We start from the raw sequence: 19,821 nt of genomic DNA, 5'->3' as shown, positions 1-19,821 counted from the left end.
GATAAAATAATTGTAATACGATAAGATGTATCATGCCGCATCAAGACTTATTTTGTAATCATAATGATGTTTTTATAAATGCTAATTACTTTTGATAATTTTAGTCTGTTGTCATTGATGGACTCGTTGGCTGATGCCAAGTGATCCTATTAATTGCTTTTCAAGCAGTTTGCCTAAAATCTTCAAACAAATCTATTTTCACAAAGTTTTGCCATTCCTTTGCTTGGCTCCGATAATTACTGCTTGCAGCTATATTTATTATTATTATTATTATTCTCCCCTTAAACTGATCATGTGGACCAAACCATAAGGCCTAGAGACATGAAGCTTTGGGCAAGGGTAGTATTCACACAACTTAGCCATTACCCTGATCGACCAATAGGTGGCGCTATAACAAAGGCATATGTATTTTGGGTCATAACTGTAACCGTAAGGGCTAGTCAAGCCCTAAAAATGTATATCTCCTATTTCATGTCTGTCTAAAATGTTTCTGCCATTTAGAATTTTTTGAAAAACATACTTTTTCAAACTCCTCCTAGACCACTGGTCTGATCAGCATGAAATTTAGAATACTTCATCTACAGACCCCCCTGATAAATTTGTTTTTAAAAGAATCTTGATGCCTCAATTAATTCTGAAGATAATAACACTAAAATTCCTTCGGTTTAATGTGATTTGAGCAATTTATCAATATTTAACCAACGCAAACTCCATAACCAAACCCAATTCACATAGTCAACAGGGCTTTTAAAGATGTCAGCAAAGTTTCGTAATATTCCACCCCTAGGGAGCGCTACAACCATAAATCTGTTAAAACTTTGCAGCAGTTTGAGCGACAAAGTTTAAATTAATATACATCTTCTTTGGTTCAAATGCTAACATATTCATACTTTCGAATTTATTCGATAAATTAACAAAAATGGCCGGCAATGGCCAATCAAATTTCAGCACCTTATAACTCGTATTGGGAATGGCAGAGGGTTATGTAAATTACTATACACAAGCAGTGTTTCAACTCAAAGCCATGGTGCGATGGCTCATCTCAGTGTCTTACCGCTTTCCTGTATGATGAGACACAGGACAAAGATGGTTCTCTCGAGAAGAAATTATAAAACTGCATTAATTCGGCACTTAATGAGAGCAGTTAAATAAAAAAAAATTATGTTTTAAGCTCTTAACTATGTTTCTGTTTTCTTTACTAAGTCTCACGAAGCTTAAGTGCACATATTTATTTCTGTTTCTGTTATCTTTGGAAAGTAATGATAACTTGAATTTTTTTTTAAAGTCAAAGTCAGATCATGTTTAACCACTCTGTGGATTCTAGTGCCCTACCGATTTATCGTTTTGCCGATAAAGGGCTGCGATTTAATTAAATACATCATTTGTCTCCACGCACTTCCCTCTGTGGTGCGCCTATGTGCACTGCTGTTTGTCTGCAGTGCTTTCTTAAATACATGTAAACAGGTTAATTCTGTTACACGTGGTTTTGAAGTGGTTATGTTCTCCATACACACACTTTCTATATATCTGCTGCCCTGAGTGACATGTACTCTTGAGTTCAGTTCGTGTGCTAACATGAGATGAGCGCCTTATTTAAAGCGCCCCCGATATTTGAGTAATTTCACATATAACTAATATAACCTTAACCCTGTCCCTGACAAACATGTCTGTCATGTTTATCACATCTGTTTGCTGTTAGCCAGCTATAGTTTGTCAGTGCAGTCAGTAATGTAGCAGATTGAAAGGTAAGCATCTGAGCATCTTTTTGCAGCTCAGCAGACAACGGTGTGGTGGTGTCTGTGGAGCTTTGATTTCATGCTACGTTATTGCCTTGTCAGTGAGACGCAATGCTGGAAAGTAAATAATCAACATACATCTTTTACTCTCCATGACAATGAGCTTATAGATTTTATTCTACAATTGGTTGAAAATGTATAATAATAATTTCCAATATTCTTTGATAAAAATATTTAAGAAAGCAGCCTTCTGAGAACCTTTGCATAGTCATATCGGTGCACAATCCACTTAGAAAATGTCTGTTTTCATTCCAGCTTAAAAAATAACTATATCGGCCACCATAGCGGTAATTGGTCAATTTCCCCCCTCTAAAAGCGGTATCAGTCTCAAAAATCCCATATCGGTGGGGCTCTAGTTGTTTCAGTGAAGAATTTGCTAGAATAACTCAAAATGACATCTGTTTGTCAGACTTTCTGAGACAATTCATGAAATGAACTGAAGATTAATACATTCGTGAACCAGACTGATGTGTTTATCATTGCGTGCACAGCAGTTGCGGATTGCACCAACAGAGCGGGTGAGTAAATGATGACAGAAGCTTTATTTTTTTGATGAACTAGTCTTTTAAAAGGCACCAATAGCGGTATTATGTTTCTTTTGACCAATTGTGTATTTCAACGCACTGGTAAATATATAAATAAAAATACAGTGTGTTTTATCTACTATAAAACACCCTGTAATAATAAGCCTTGGTGATATTAATTGCCTGCGAATTGACATGTTGGTAAGAAAGACTATAAATCAGCACTTTCCAGTGATGTTGGTTTACAAGACGCCAGAAAATGTAAGACACTGCTGAGTTCACTCCATGAACCTACTAAGATTCGAGGTTGGCTCTCTATGTCACAATTCAGAACTGTTTGCATCCATATGGCCAAAGTAATTCATAGTTGTTGCTTCTTCCCCGAATACAATTTAATGTTTATATTGGGATTGTAGACTGTGTGTATCCAAGTGAAACTACTATCCCGAAATTCATTTACAAACTCATGCACATAGACATAGTAACTGGAGAGTTTATTCATAATGTCAACAAACAGCATGAAAGATGAGCTCGCACCTGTAATTGCACTAATTTGCACATCAGGGGAAAACAGCTGAAAATAATAATGAGACAGCGGTTCTGGCTTTTGTTTATTGCCGATCTCTTGCTTGTCGACATGAGTGCGCACACCTGACATCTCGTCAGACATATTTCAAGCAGGTGATTCTTATATTAGCAGAGTAAACAGATGGACCAGCGCATAAGAGATGCTTGATAGCAGGGTTGCTATAGACTTTTTAAGACCATTTTGAAGACCTGAACAAACAAAATTAATACCGTATCACCATACCAAAACAAACCCACACAATCTCAAAATAAATCATGTATCACATACTCTTACTTAAACAGGCAGGGTCACATATTCAACTTGGCCTTAACATTGCTTATTAGTAAAACAGGGTAGGATATATTCAAGTTTAAATTATTCAAGATGTTTTCCACATATATATATATATATATCATATTAAAATGTGTTTTCTGTAACATTATATATATAAATACAAATTAAGGTCGACAAATATTGGATTTTGCTGATACGATAATGTGTTGAAAGAAAATCTATTAATTTGCTAATAGTTTTAAAAATTAGTAGCCTATATTAAATGTTCTTAGTCTTTTCTTTGTGAAATGGGGAGGGCCAGACAGAGGCTGAAATGGTCAAAATTGAATAAAATTGCAGATGCAGTTTATGGTGAAACCAAACTACCAATAACTAGGGATAATAAAAAAAGATTTATTATATTTTATTTATAGTATAGAACTTTTAATTTTAAAGACAGTAATACACTTGGGACTCTTATTTTGAAATGCCTGTACTTCACTGCTTCCAGCTGCTCATTCAAACAGATAAGGGAAATAAAACGTGCACTCCTACAATTATCTACAGTGTATTACAATATAAACAATTAAATGTAAACATTGTTATAGTTGATCAAAACTACATCATCAACTGTTGATCTTTAGTGATTGCTTGCCATACATTTCCGATATGTTGTAATGATTGCGAACTGCTCTGCAACAGCTAGAAACACTCACAAGCCCCCGTGTGCTTGGAGAAAATACAACAGAGTTGCGTTTTCACTCTGAAGGACGCATCGCATGCACTTATACGTATAATAAATCGTATTCTTCTGAAGTTTGATACACACATTAGGTCATATTATGATTCCTGTCTTTCTGCCTCCAAATGTAAGACCTCTTATAATTAAGACTTTTGTATTATTTAAGATATATAACAGTTTTTCTGACCTTAATTTGGGAGATCTGAGACATTTTAAGACTATTTAAGGATCCAAAGGAACCATGGATAGATCTTTTAAAAATAATAATCTCACTATTTGTGCCGCTTTACCATCACCCATGGTAGTCGACCAAACATTAGTCGATGAGAAGAGTCTTGGTCGACCAAATGTTGTTGGTCGCAGAAAAAAAAATTCCACAGGAAACCAGACGAACACCGGTACCACTGGTTAGACGCTAGGTGGTACTGTGGGGTAATTTTCGTTAAGCAGGGCTAGGGCTAAGCATACGCAATAAAGCAAGACACCTTGTTTTCAAACTTTAAACTTTACTTTTTTCAACATTCAAATGAAACTGGAAAAAAGTTGCAATTAAAATGTGTGTTGTTCAACTTTTTGAAAGATGGCTTTACAACAGTTGTGAAGGATAGCATCTCTCTGGCATAGAACCTACTTCATCCATACATTCTCTACCGGTCGGGTATTTTGTTGTCCGGGAAAATACATCATGTGTGTGAATAAAGTTGTTTTGTTTCCTCCACAATATATATATATATATATATATATACACACACACACAGACACACACACAGATTTTATTGTTGTCATTTTAGTGTTATTTTTCACATAAGATTGATCTTATCATGATTATTTCATGATGATGATGTTGCGAGCTGTAGACAGCGGGGGTGAGATGTTAGATTGGTTCGAGCCAACATATATTATGACCATCATACAATGAAATGCCTTTATGATCAAACATAAAAGATATCTTGATAGTAGATAGTAGAAATATTCCACATCCAATTTTCATGTAACCCAACACAATGCCCAGACTTTCATTCTGATAGGTTGCATCATTGTAACCAAAACAAATACAATTCTTGCATTCATCTCTAATGCTGTGACAATACCAGTTTGTTATCATGACATACAGGGAACTTTGTACAACAGTACTTGTCTATTGTTAACCAGTTGTTAATTTTTGCGAGCGACTTGAACCCCAATAATTGCTGCTTGCAGCTATATTTGGCTCAACAGTAATAATTTGGGCCAGTAATGATAAAATATTTTTTACTTGCCCTGCCAACATATTACTGGCTCTCGTATCGAATATGATAAGTAGTTGTAAAAACCTACTGTCATGTAACTCCATAATAACTATAAATTCATAAACCCACTTTTGGGTAAAACAAAGACATTGTGGAAAACATTACAGAATTGTTTATCATTTTCTACACTCAATGAGCACTTTATTAGGAACACCTGTACACCAACTTATTCATGCTATTATCTAATCAGCCAATCGTGTGGCAGCAGTGCAATACATAAAATCATGCAATTACAGGTCAGGAGTTTCATTTAATGTTCACCTCAACCATCAGAATGGGGAAAAATGTGATCTTCGTTATTTAGACTGTGGCAAATGCCTTGTTGATTAGAGAGGTCAACGAAGAATGGTCAGATTGGTTCGAGTTGACAGAAAGGCTTTGGTAATTCGGATAACCACGCTGTACAATTGTAGTGAGCAGAATATCATCTCAAAATGCACAACACATTGAACCTTGAGATGGATGAGCTACAACAGCATAAGACCACATCAGGCACATTTTTAGGACCATAATGTTCCTAATAAAGCGCTCGGTGTGTTTATACAGTATTAGCCTGGTAGGTAGCATTACTTTGGTGACATATTTCCAAGTGAAGTCACCAAACATAATTGCAAAAATAATTTTAAACAGATGTCCAGAAAACCCCCTCCTTCAGCCATTGGTCGGGCAAAACAGATATTCCCTCACCAAACTTATGCCATTGCACTACCCAGTGCTGATGTGTCGGGCTGGTCTGGATGTTTTAACACAGCACTGTTTTGCTTTTCCACAGAGCCGCAGTGTTTAACATTTTTAGGTAAATATATCAACGAATGGCTAATTTATAGTTAAAGTGGTCATGTCATGAGGAATCAAGTGTTCCTTGATATTATGACAAAAGGTTATTGTACAAAAAAAATCATACCGTAAGTTTCAGAACTGTTTCCACCCTGCAAATACAACTTATTTTGAAATCGGCCCCATAGTGATGTAGGAAAGGGATGTTCTTTTGAATATCCTTGCCTCCACAACATATGTAATCATTGCAGTGAAATGATGAGCTGTTTCTGTAGTTTGCTTTTAACCAATGAAAAGATTAAGATGTCATATAAGGTCCCCAGATGATGTTGTACTTGGTTGTGGAAAAACTGCATGTCTGCATTGCCCAATGAAAGATCTCAACATTAGGAATGAGGACTAATGTTTGTTCGGCACATTTCTTTAAGGAGAATTAATATGATTCAGGCTTTGCCAGAAACTTGTATTGAAAGATGGTGCAATGCCAACTATATCGACACAGTAATGTTGGCGAGTAACAATTTTAATACTACTGTTTAGTCTGTTTGTTTGAAATGTAAGTAATTGTGTAGTCAGCCGTTTATGTCACAAAATAAACCATGATCAGGCCCATTATACCATATTTAAGCAGCAAAAATTTGAGGGCGTTCCCCTGCCCCTGTTGACTGGTGACATTTTCAGGTATTTCCCATTACATGGCCACACAACAGAGGCAATCACCAGGATCAACCGTCCATTACAGCTGGAGACAGATTTATTAACCATTCACAGCTTGTTAGTCTGGACTATTTTCAATGTTCTCAGTTTTGTATAACATTATTGTATCACCAAATCTTGTATGCCCAATAATATAAGTAATAAGAAGCAACAGTTTGTTCGACTTTGTTCAATTTACGATTGCTTTCAGTCGAACAACTGTAGTAGGACTAGTTTGATCACGTGCTTCCCATAAATTGGGACATATAGCTATTAACGATTGCCTGGACTTGAGTGCTTTCAGAGGATTTTGTAAATCACTTGCAAGTTTTCATTCTTTTATTCTTGGAAAAAACAGTTCCTTGAGTGTTGGCGGAGCGTGTTTGTGCTTCAAAGATGTTAGCCAATCATAACACAGGGAAAACTGATGTTTCAGACAGAGGGCCAGAGACAGGGTGGAAAAAGGTCATTTAATACTATATTATGACTTTTTTGTGCTAAAACCTTTACTAACATTATTAGTGATCATTAAGTAAAATAATTAAGTAAAAAAATCATGATATTACGACTTTAACTCTGCATATTAAGCTGAGATTGGAGAAGGTATTAACATAAATATCACAAAAGTTCCTTTGATACAGCACAATTTGCACCAACTATAAAGGCACATGTACATGAGTAAAGGATGACAACACAGTATTGACACGATAGAGCAAGCGGCAGTTCTGTCAACTGGCACAAACATTACATTCAGTTGGCCTACATTTGATTCTCAAAGCTAATTAAGATGTTAGGATAAAAAAAAAATATCTGATCGACAATATTCTTCATCATTCTACAAGAAGACATGTTTTATTGGAGTTTAAACTATCTACAGAGTTCACAGAAGTTGATTTAAAATGAAAGTCATAGATCTTCAACTTGGGGCCATCTGTTAGTGGCCTGAACAGAAGCTAATCTGTGTGGATGAAGGCAAGACATTGGCACATCTGTGGTGATGATTTAGTGGGCTAATAGGCACCCAGGGACTGCCAGCATTAACCTAATGTATCCCTGTATCAAGTGTTGCAAATTTGGATGAGGTAGCATGGGGTCAGGCGACTCTGTAAAGGTCCAGTGTTAAGAAAAATTCTGCCTCCCACTGACTTTTCTCACCTTGAAAGGAGCTCTTTATTCATCCTTCATCTCCTGTTGGGCATGCACACCATGCCGATGTACTGCCTGGTGCGTTGGAAAAGAAAATCTTGCAGATGTCAGTTTTTTTTCAGCTGTTACAAAAGCCGTCCTGCAAAAACGCAATCACCACAACTATTTCTATCACGCTCTGCGTGCATCAGCCCCAGTGACAGCATTCAGCAACGTGACAGGATTGGGATTCCTTAATTGGCCCTAAATCCTTTTTCCCGGCAGAGGTCTCGTAAAACGAAACGAAAGGAATGGATTTCAACAGCAGAGTTTGGATGAGTTAAAGACGTGGCTTTCGCCTGGGGATGAAAAACATTCTAATTTATATCAGTTTCCTCATTTGCATTCCATCAGAATCTGTATGGCTTTCCCACTCACTGCTCGGCATGCTGGAAAGGGGAGATTTCACTGTCACATAAATGTTTTTCTTCCTAGGCCTGGCACAGTGGGTGCCCGCTGGCGGTGCGCCCATGCGCAAGGGGAGGCTAAGAGATGCATTTAGTATTTGCTGACTTGTGAACACCCCCCACCCCCATAGAAGATGTCTCTGGGATGATACATGCAATAAAATTTCTGCTTGTCCCCCTGTCCTGGAGCTGGATTATGCTTAATTAAGTTTATGAGAATTCAGTTGAATGGATTAGTTCTTACACCCTCTCTATACTTGATGGGAGTGGCACTGCCAAAAGCAAATTGTTCCCATTATGATCAATGATGCTGTCTACGCTGGATGCATAAGTCGTGTTGCGTCGTCAGTAAACAGCTATTTTGTGCCGCTCCCACTGGTGTGCAAGGTGCCTCCACATGGCTCGCATCAATTTTGCTAAAGGTCAAACAATATCAACTTTGTCCCTGTTGCTGCTGACCTGCTAATGATAACCTGGCAGTTGGGAAGACATTCTTTTTGGGCTATACCAGTGCTAAAATCATTAACAATATACGGTGGCAACAGCACTACAATAAAAGACAGCAAAATCAATAGTGTTGCAATTGTACCTATAAATATCAGAATAAACAATTCTTTGCCAAGTAATTTAATTTATTATCCTAAACTGTAGGCTGTTGCGGATGGCATGAAATATAGCAACTTTCCACATTATATCAGAGTGTGTGATCACAGGTGTGTTTATAGTCATTTTATAACGGCTCCAAATGCAGCTCGTCCAATCATAATTTAGAATCAGAATTATTTGTTTTATATTAGATGATATCGAATGCATTTCACAGCTGTAGAACTACAAATTAACTTTTTGTTGTGTGCTCTGTATATTTTGTTGTGTATTCTGTGTTGATAATTTGGCTGCCACAAGTTTTTTTCCTTTTGTTAGGCCCAACGTGTTAAAGTTCCAGAAGAATGGTGTAATTTTCTTCATGCTTGGACCAAAATTGTTTCTTGTGCAACAATGTATGTGTATATCGAATGTAAAAAGGCTCAGATCCTTTGTAAGGCTTCCAGTGTACAGTAAATTGGCAGGGCACATCTTGAATTGATGCAAAAAGCTGCGATCCTCAACATGCCTGCGCATTAGCTCGCTGGTTTTCATTAGTCACGTAACGGACTTTAAAGAAGTGACTCTGTCTGCGTGGGAAAAGTTTTATTAAGGCCATCAAAAGAGATTGTTCGCTCATAGTTCTGAGGGAAATTATTATTTAATTTTTTCATATTAACTAATTGTTTAAACTTGTGATGGCAAATAACGGAGTAAATGGCTTGCAGTCATTGTGCACTTAAACTGTCAATATTACTTAAGGAAAACCATTGTTGTGATCAAAGCTAATGAGATCTTGAAGGATCTGGTGTTGACAGTTAAATTTGATGAGGAAAATACTGAGAAATACAATTTTTGACATGAGAAAGTTTGTTCATGCTCCGATTCTCTCAGTGACTGTAGTGGGACTTCAAAATGTTTTTTAATCTTTCGATAATTAATTAATATACACAGTCTTCTGCAGCAAGTCTTTTGAGACATTTGTATAATACATGAATGAGGAAACCACAGATATTTAAGTTGATATAAAAGATGTACAGCAAATGTTAATGTGCATGCTGGTGCAAGAGTAAAGTGAGCAGATGCAGGACGGGAGTTTAGGTGATGGTGTGTATGTCGTTCATGCTGACTAAATAATATCCCAGGCAACCACTGCGCTAGTTTCATGTGTCTCATGTCATTTTGAAGTCTCTTAATTTTCATAAAATAAAATAATTTTACTTGAATCAATGTTTTACGTCCATTTATTTATTTACTTTGTAGCCATTCAATAAGCAGGATACTGTACAGTCATCTGGACATTATCACAAAGTAAACCACTATAGGTTGATACCAGACCGCTTGTATCATATACACAACTTCTTAACGTCTATTTATTTTGCACCAGTGGTTGGCTAACTGTACATTTTCTCTAACTTAAGTTACATTTGCCATTGCATGTATTTGATGATGCTGATTTCTATTATATTTTTAACTGATGTATCAAGTGTATGTGTATGTGTTTACTGTATTACAGAGCTCCACTAGTGAGGCAATGAATACGTTTCCTTTTGTGGGCCAGTTCCTTGGAAGACTTTGTTGGAACCCATGTGTTATTGCGGATGGTAAATTTATGACTCTCAGTTTCCCAGTTGAGACAGATAAATGTGTTTGCATGGGTTGGATATTTACACCAATTTTCCAACGAACCCTGTAGTGGCCTGCTGGGCATTTTGGTTATTTTGGCTCGTTCTCCACCTCTCTCACTTTCTCTGTCTCTCTGTTTCTCTCTCTTTGTCTGATCACCTTCACACAGTCTTAAAAGGTTATGATTTATTATTACAGTAGTTCATGCTCTACTTTTCTTTAACACATATGTACATAGTGGGGTCCAAAGAGTCCACTAGTGAAAATGCTTCTGTTTTGCATTTTCTAATTGAATATAGGCTTAGTTTATTCATTACAAAATATATTAGCAGCATAACAATTTGAGAAAAAAGTAGATTTGAAGAATTTCAGAATTGATTAGTATAAATTTTGTTTGTCTCCAGTTTGCTTTAATAGATTTAAGCTGGCATAGACTCAAGTTTGTGCAAAACCTGATGATTTGAGAATGTTTCAAAGAGCATCTTGTTTGCTTAATCTTAAATATTTATTTATCTGTTTTTTTTTTATTAGTATTTTGTGTGTGCAATTTTTCAAAATAAATGTTCATGGTTTAAATTTGAAGCCCGGGTTTTGATGTGGACTCAGACTTTTAAACCCCACTGTGTATGGTGATTTTAAAAAGTATTTGCCCCCATCCTGATTTGTTCTATTTGAGTATTTTTTCATACTAAATTGTTTTAGATCTTCAAATGAGATATAACATAAATAAAGGCAACCTGAGTAAACACAAAATACAGTTTTCACACACACACATATATACATATATAATTATAATTTTTTTTAAGCAAAAAAGTTATCCTACACCTAGATCACCCATATGAAAAACGAATTGCCCCTTAAACGTAATGGCTGGTTTTGCCACCTTTAGCAGCAACAACTGCAAACAAATGCTTCTGATAACTGGAGATCAGTCTTTCACAACGCTGTGGTGGAATTTTGGCCCACTCTTCTTTGCAGAACTGCTTTAGTTCAGCCACATTGGAGGTTTATCTGAGCACTCAATTGGGTTCCAGTCAGGACTTTCACTAGACCACTCCAAAATGTTATTTTAGCTTACAGTTCCACTTTCGACTCATCAATCCACAGAACCTTCTCCGAAAATGTTTTAGGATCATCAAAGTATGTTTTGGGACAAATCAGACAAGCCTTAATGTTCTTCTGGGTTAGGGCCTGGGTAGCTAAGTAAGTAAAGACGCTGACTACCACACCTGGAATCGCAAGTTCGAATCCAGGGCATGCTGAGTGACTCCATTCAGGCTTCTTAAGCAACCAATTGGCCCGGTGGCTAAGGTGGGTAGAGTCACGTTGGGTTAACTTCCTTTTGGCTATAATGTGGCTCTCAGAGAGGCACGTGGTGAGTTTTGTGTGGATGCCGTGGAGAATAGTGTGAGCCTCCACATACACTTGGTCTCTGCGGTAATGCGTCAACAAGCCACGTGATAAGATGTGTGGATTGACTGTCTCAGACGCGGAGGCAACTGAGATTCGTCCTCCACCACCTAGATTGAGGCGAGTCACAATACCACCATGATGACTTAGAGCACATTGGGATTTGGGCATGCCAAAAATTGGGGATAAAGAGAAAAAAAATTCTCAGCAGTGGTTTTCACCCTGTCAATCTTACATTTTTGGCCAGTGCCATTTGGAGATAATGTCTCTCACTATGGTTCTTTGGGGTCCCAGAGCCTTTAAATTGTTTTGTAACCCTTCCTAGACATTATTTCACTCACCTTTTGCCTCATAATTTCTGGAATTTCTTTCAACCTTTGCAATAGATAATTTACCTAACTTCATGCTGCTGAAAAAGTTCTATTTAGTTGTTGATTTGATTGAACAAGTCTGGCAGTAATCAGGCCTGGCTGTGTCTAGTCCAGGTGAACCCCATTATGAAAGCAGTTTCATAGATAAGGCAATTTAGTAACTAAGGGAAAAATACTTTTTCACACAGGCCCAGTTGGTATTGGATAACTTTTTTGCTTCAATAAATAACATTATCATTTAAAAACTGTATTTTATGTTTACTCAGATTGCCTTTGTTTAATGTTAGATTTTGTTTGCATTTTTAAAACAATTTAGTACGAGATATACACAAAAACAGAAGAAATCAGGATGGGGCAAATACTTTTTCACAGCACTGTACATCTTTTTATAAGTGTCAGAGTTTAGCCTACATTGTGCCTTATCAAAAATTATGCATTAATATTTATGGGTTACCTATTACAAATTAATAATGTGGTGATTTTCACATTTTATAAATGGCATTTTGTCCTGTGGTGTTATGTTTGCATACTCAGAGAGGAGCCAGAGTCTCCTGCTGCACTGTTTGAGCTGTCTGTACAGCGCTGAACCTCTGAATGCTGTTGAACGAAAAGCCAACATGTGGATCAAGGTAAAGCCAATGCAGTTTCACCTCTTCACTGACCCTTGGACTAATGAATAGTCTAAAATAGTTAAATTCAATTAACATATTAGCATTGCATCTTAACATCCCATAAGACACAATTAAAAATGTTGAATACACTGGTTGGTTAATTTGAAGTGTGTTTGATCCAGTGACAAAAGCTGGAGGAATCATAAAAATTCCATTAAAAAGTTCATGCGTGAATGTGTCTGATAATTAAATTTTCATTCAAAAAGAACAAAAATCTGGCTGTTAAGATTTTTAGAGCACATAACTAGAAGGTTTGAAGCCCTTTTCGTTAATTTGAAGCACATAACCTTTTTTTTTTTGTAGTATGACTTAAAAAATTCCAGCTCATCCAGACCAATATAACAGTTTTAAAACTGCCAAAAGTGTTTTAGAAATTCCCTATGTACACTTCATATTTAAAGAAATGTTATCCAAGAATAGGTGGGTGAGGGGTGTGATGAAAAACAAACAAACAGAAAACTTAAGTAATTGCAGACTTTCAATGTTTTAGTTCACACAGATGGTTTACCATCAGCAATACAGAACCCCTCACATTTTTGCCAGATTAGAACGTGTGTGTGTGTGTGTGCTTCGTTTGATTATGTTTTTCATCTAATAAGCGCTAATTAAAGCAGGGCTTTTAAAGTCAACTTTTAATATGCCAGATGTTTTTTGACCTATACAAAGGGAAGTGGAGTCAGAGGGAGGTGTGGGTTCTCTGTCAGGGGTTGTGACATGGCATTTCATATTTAAATATTTATTTACTTGGCAAACAATTTCTGGTGCAGCAGTGTGTGTATTGTATGTTTGGGTTGTGGGAAAAAGAGCAGGGCAAAAAGACGAAGAGATTAGGACTAGCTTTGTTTGAGAAAGTTTCGGATTATAGGCACTAGGGTTGCATGGTAGACAGGTGCTATGGTAGTATCGCGATACTAAGCATTCTAAATACTGCCAGTGCCACAGTCAATATGGCAGTACCGTAAGTTATGATGTACACTCACCTAAAGGATTATTAGGAACACCTGTTCAATTTCTCATTAATGCAATTATCTAATCAACCAATCACATGGTGTGGTCCCGGTCAAGACAATCTCCTGAACTCCAAACTGAATCTCAGAATGGGAAAGAAAGGTGATTTAAGCAATTTTGAGCATGGCATGATTGTTGGTGCCAGACGGGCTGGTCTGAGTATTTCACAATCTGCTCAGTTACTGGGATTTCACGCACAACCATTTCTAGGGTTTACAAAGAATGGTGTGAAAAGGGAAAAACATCCAGTATGCGGCAGTCCTGTGGGCGAAAATGCCTTGTTGATGCTAGAGGTCAGAGGAGAATGGGCCGACTGATTCAAGCTGATAGAAGAGCAACTTTGCCTGAAATAACCACTCGTTACAACCGAGGTAAGCAGCAAAGCATTTGTGAAGCCACAACACGCACAACCTTGAGGCGGATGGGCTACAACAGCAGAAGACCCCACCGGGTACCACTCATCTCCACTACAAATAGGAAAAAGAGGCTACAATTTGCAAGAGCTCACCAAAATTGGACAGTTGAAGACTGGAAAAATGTTGCCTGGTCTGATGAGTCTCGATTTCTGTTGAGACATTCAGATGGTAGAGTCAGAATTTGGCGTAAACAGAACGAGAACATGGATCCATCATGCCTTGTTACCATTGTGCAGGCTGGTGGTGGTGGTGTAATGGTGTGGGGGATGTTTTCTTGGCACACTTTAGGCCCTTTAGTGCCACTTGGGCATCGTTTAAATGCCACGGCCTACCTAAGCATTGTTTCTGACCATGTCCATCCCTTTATGGCCACCATGTACCCATCCTCTGATGGCTACTTCCAGCAGGATAATGCACCATGTCACAAAGCTCGAATCATTTCAAATTGGTTTCTTGAACATGACAATGAGTTCACTGTACTAAAATGGCCCCCACAGTCACCAGATCTCAACCCAATAGAGCATCTTTGGGATGTGGTGGAACGGGAGCTTCGTGCCCTGGATGTGCATCCCACAAATCTCCATCAACTGCAAGATGCTATCCTATCAATATGGGCCAACATTTCTAAAGAATGCTTTCAGCACCTTGTTGAATCAATGCCACGTAGAATTAAGGCAGTTCTGAAGGCGAAAGGGGGTCAAACACAGTATTAGTATGGTGTTCCTAATAATCCTTTAGGTGAGTGTATATGTGGTAGGAAATATTATTTTTACTAAAACCTTAATTTAAATCAGACCTGTCTGCAATAACATAAAAAATATAGTGTTTTCGAGTGCCATCCCCTTCACGCAGTACCCTTTAAGAGCGCAAAATCCTGCCCCTTATATGGTATTTTTTATTTGTCAATGTGTGGTTATCCCATGCTTCAAACACATCTGAATCCCAGCGTGTTAATTTGGTGGTCACCTAATGGGTAATATGGATTTAAGTAAATCTTTAGAGAGTGAGATACTTTTTACACAATTCACGTAGCAATATTTGTAATTATTTTGGGTTTTGGCTGATTAGACCGGGAAAACCCATCTGCCGTGAATACCTACAGTGATTTCAAGCCAAAGGGGGAAACACTAGCAACCTTATTAAGCACCTTCGGACACATCCCACTGCCTCTGCAGAATACACACGGGTGTGCCACTTAAGTGCTTTATCTTAACAGTTACAGATTTGCTGTTTCTAAATATATATTTTTTTTTTTCAATTACAAATTCATGGTGGCGGTAACTTCGCTATGTTCGCTCTTATGATTAGATCGTGTTCCTGAGCCGTGTGTGTAATCTGCACTCAAGCTGCTGTTTTCCAGGAGAGAGGGGCTGAAGTGGCTGCTCAAAACTTCGTCTTTTCAACGTTACAATATCTTTATTTAAAAAATATTTGTATTGTTATTTTTCACATAAGATTGATCATATCATGATGATCTCATCAATGATGCAACACGTTGCGAGCTGCAGACAGTGGGGGTGAGAGATGAGTGTCTCCGTGTTAGAGTGCTCATCAGCCGGCAGATCTCTCCCGCTCAGTTTGGGTCACTTCCACAACGCTCCGATTGGGTCACTTCCACGACTGGTTGAAGCGGCTCTGACTTTGTGCTTATTTACATGTCATGTCATTATATGAACTTTAATTAAAGATGAAATAAAGATATATCGCCAAGCTGTGATCTGTGTTTCTATCAGACACTCAAGCTGCACGCACCTCTTGTCTCGCGTGTTATCATTTTAGTTTTATATGATCTCATGTTAAGTTAAATGACATTAAGCTACTATTCGACAGTGGAATTTGTTTTATTATTATTGCCGAGATTTGCACAAATGACAATACACAGAGTGCAACACTTGTTAGTGTTTTCCACGAAGACACCCACCAGAGTTTTTTAGACAGCCGTAGGTGGCACGATATTTGACTGAATTACCGCTTGGTAATTCTCTATGCAGGAAAAACCCTGATATCATGTTAATATGGTTATTTTTTGAAGTACCTTTGAAATCTAAAAATCGTGATATATAACTATAGTAATCATTCCATTGTTTTTGGTCTTTTTCTTGTGATTTAGCTAACTGTTGTGGTTTGAGTTTTATGTTGGGGGTCTTCCAAACATCTTTCCTCCATCTCTATGCCTGACATCTTGTCTTTGAATGCTGTTGTTCTAGTGTTAATGGACTGTGCATGTTTCCATTTACCTCATACTTTTTTTTTCCTGAGCACTGTTTTCTGTCCCTGTCAACGTATGAAAGCTCAACCTTCATGTCAATCAGCATGGGTTACAATGTGTTCCTCTTGTATGATTCTAATTGACCCCCACGGAGCTGTGATGGCAATGAAGGCCTGTGTTCCTCAGCTTGACTAAACAAACAGTTCTGTCACCCATAAATTCAAACCCATAAATTGTTTAAGAGTGTTTGGCATTCTTTTCTTTTTTTGTCTTCATGTGGGTGGTTTCGCCACAAAGAAAATACGAGGAAGAATGGTGGTGCTTCCACAAAGCCATGGACCAAAGTTGCTTCTGTAATTAAAGTCTGTTACCCATTCTCCCATGATCCTTTTCTTTCAAGTGCCAGCTTGGCTCATTGTAGCCACATCAGAGCAACCAGGCCATGTTTGATGGCCGCTATACTTCAGGGCTCATGTAGCTCTGGTAGCTGTCCTCAAGCAGACTTTTGTGGCCTCTTCAAGTGCATTGTCCTTTGCAGAAGACTGATTCAGGTCATAATCAAGTCATAATGACTCAATCTTTAATAGTCTCTGCAAGTGTTACAGAGAAAAGTCCCTGCACCATTTTTCAGCAGCAGCACTCTGCCACTTCTGAATATTCAGCACCACAGCAAAAGTGTGTTTTACCAAGGTTTTGAGCTTGGAGTTTGAATGTAAGGAGAACATGTATTGTGAAATAAGTATCAGGCAACTGCATTTATCTTTATATGCTCTGTACGACACTAACAAAAGTCCATCAAATTCCTTTTTTCTACCTTATTTTGGCTGTCAACACAGCAGCACCAAATAAAAAAGGAGAATTCTATAGGAAACTGGTCTCTGCTTACCTCACATTTGAAATGGCATCAATTTCTTCTGTTTGAATAATTTGTTAATTGGTCTTTTGATGTATCAATCTCTCTTTTTCAAAACCCCTAAGAATTAATCTTAGTGATGTAACTTGTCCTACACTGTTTATTCTACCGAATACCATGAATGGTGCCTCTAATCATGACGCTTGTTGAGGAGAGGTATCCATTTAGTTTTTTAAGTGATCAGATTTGCAGAGGAGTTTATTAAGTAATTTGAGCCATTTCTATGGACCAACAAATCATTCAGACTTTGAGTTGGGCTCTTCTGACTTGGGCTAGTAAATAACTATGTTGCAACCACCCAAAACTCTATAGCAATAGTATAGCAATATGCTAATAACCAATCTTACCAACCACCAACACCATAATATTGTTGCTATGACTTTTGAACTACTCCTGTTTTCTTTAGAAAATGTCTCTGAGGTATGCAAGATCTCAAAATTAATTTATTTAAAAAATGTGGTGTTTGTTTGATTATTTTTTAAGATATTTGTCTAAGGGTGTCTTCTGATGTTTTGATCAATTAGCTGATGGTTTTTAAATTAGCTGTTTACAAACTTTGTTTTCTTTGTGTAATTTCAGGATTATTGTAATCGAGTTCTTTTGAGGCTTGGCATCTGTATAGTTTAGTACTATCTAAATTACCTCTTTGAAGAAGAACAGCAACAACAAATATCATGGCATATGCCATGTTTACACTCTCTACCTCATGCCGGAGAAAAAAGGCCACATTTCTATGGGCTATGCTGTAGCCAAAGCAGAGCTTAGACTTTAGTGTGATCTGTAGTGTTTTTGCAGTTCAGATGGTAGTAATTGAGCCTCTTTGTGCCTGTGGAGGACATCTTAGCATACTGTAAACCCAAAGAAACCACATGGCCCCACCACAAGCAGACATGTTTTCTGTCATAGCTCCAGGCATGTCCTTTTCAAAAACAGACAGGCCTTGCCACCAGATCCATTGTACTTCTCACTCTATCATTCAATTTGTACATAGCGATGTTCTTATGATGAACAAATAATTGTCCAATCATACACACATAAGCAAAAATAATTCACGGCTATTAATGTTTAAAAGCCTCCCCCCATAAACCGAGGGTATTTTTTTTAATAGGCTGTCATCAGCATTGTTTTATATTATATGTGTGTTCTGGACAGAATATGTTGTGTCATCTGATATCAGAGGAGGAGGGCAGTGTAGCTCATGCTACAGGAAAACATGCTGGAACAACACCTAAACAATACTGTGAGGAAGCTCTTGAGAAGGTTAGGAAATTGCCGCTTCAAGATGATTTTAAAATAAAAATTTTCATGAGACATTGGTCAGATGTAATTGTCACATGTTTTTGCAGAACACCAATTAAAGTTTGAAAACATGATCTTTAATTCTTGTTTTCATTAAATGTGTGAAGTTACTAGGCTGTTTTACAAACTTTTTTTTTTCTGCTGTCACTTTCAGGTGGTGTCATTAATGACAGAGAAGGTCATTAAAAGCTTTGACAGTTTGCCAAACTCATCAGCAAGGTTACCATAAACAATTTCCTGACTGCCTTTTGATTGCCTGAGACAACACTTATTTTTCAAATATCACACACATTAGGACATATATTTTGAAATGTACCTTTTTAATTGACTGTTATGAAAGATGTTGAATTGCATGGCAGTCAAACAGTCAAATTTTTTTCTGTAATATTATTTTGCACCGAGAACCAATTATTTACTGTTTATTAGAAAGATCCAATCACACCTCAATTGCAATTGTTTGTTGTAGATGTTCATATGGGACCATTAACACCATGTCAATGGCATGTGTTCCCTTGATCACATGTCCTCAGATGTCACCTCTGATTAATGCTCTGTTAAAGCATTCCACATTGTGTGATTCTTCCTGTCTGAACGAAGAGTTCATTGAGGCAGTCAATGAGGCCTGGCTCAGGTAAATGTGTATAAAACATTATAATACAACAACATCTTCAGCTACCAGCCTTTAATTGCCACTCTGTAATTATGTATGAGTTCTCCCTTTTTCTCTCATACAGGAAAAGGCTTGTGATAGATGAAGAGGCTGTGGTGGCCCTGTGGTGTCATAGCCCCACCTTTTTGGAGGGGGCAGCACTGAGGTTACTGGAATTTGTCTTGTCTGACCCTGAATCAGTGACACAGAATTTGGAAAATCATGTTAATGAATCGTTACTGGTAAGCACGTTTTCCCCTGTATTACAACTGCATATTAATGTTTACACAGAGCGTTGCCTATCTAGAAATAGAAAACGTTAATTCTTTAGTATTGCCATTTTAACCTGTGGTAGTTTAATATATTAGGGATCCAATAATCGGACTCATTTAAAGTCTGGGATTTAAAAT

General features: G+C 37.5%; 1 protein-coding gene across 1 annotated transcript in view; it reads left to right on the top strand.

The window, feature by feature from the left end:
* The window catches only part of fancc (FA complementation group C), a 38,223-nt gene that overhangs the window by 4,371 nt on the left and 14,031 nt on the right, over positions 1-19,821 (top strand). Inside the window, exons 3-8 of the mRNA XM_052094068.1 lie at positions 10,356-10,443; positions 12,781-12,875; positions 18,616-18,723; positions 18,917-18,981; positions 19,229-19,393; positions 19,497-19,653. Of these exons, the coding sequence (XP_051950028.1) occupies positions 10,356-10,443; positions 12,781-12,875; positions 18,616-18,723; positions 18,917-18,981; positions 19,229-19,393; positions 19,497-19,653 (678 nt within the window). The remainder of the gene's footprint in view (positions 1-10,355; positions 10,444-12,780; positions 12,876-18,615; positions 18,724-18,916; positions 18,982-19,228; positions 19,394-19,496; positions 19,654-19,821) is intronic.

This window comes from Xyrauchen texanus, chromosome 27 (genome assembly GCF_025860055.1).
Source record: "Xyrauchen texanus isolate HMW12.3.18 chromosome 27, RBS_HiC_50CHRs, whole genome shotgun sequence".
Lineage (NCBI taxonomy): Eukaryota > Metazoa > Chordata > Actinopteri > Cypriniformes > Catostomidae > Xyrauchen > Xyrauchen texanus.
Note: the sequence above shows the minus strand (reverse complement) of the source record. Positions and strands in the feature narration are given on the sequence as shown.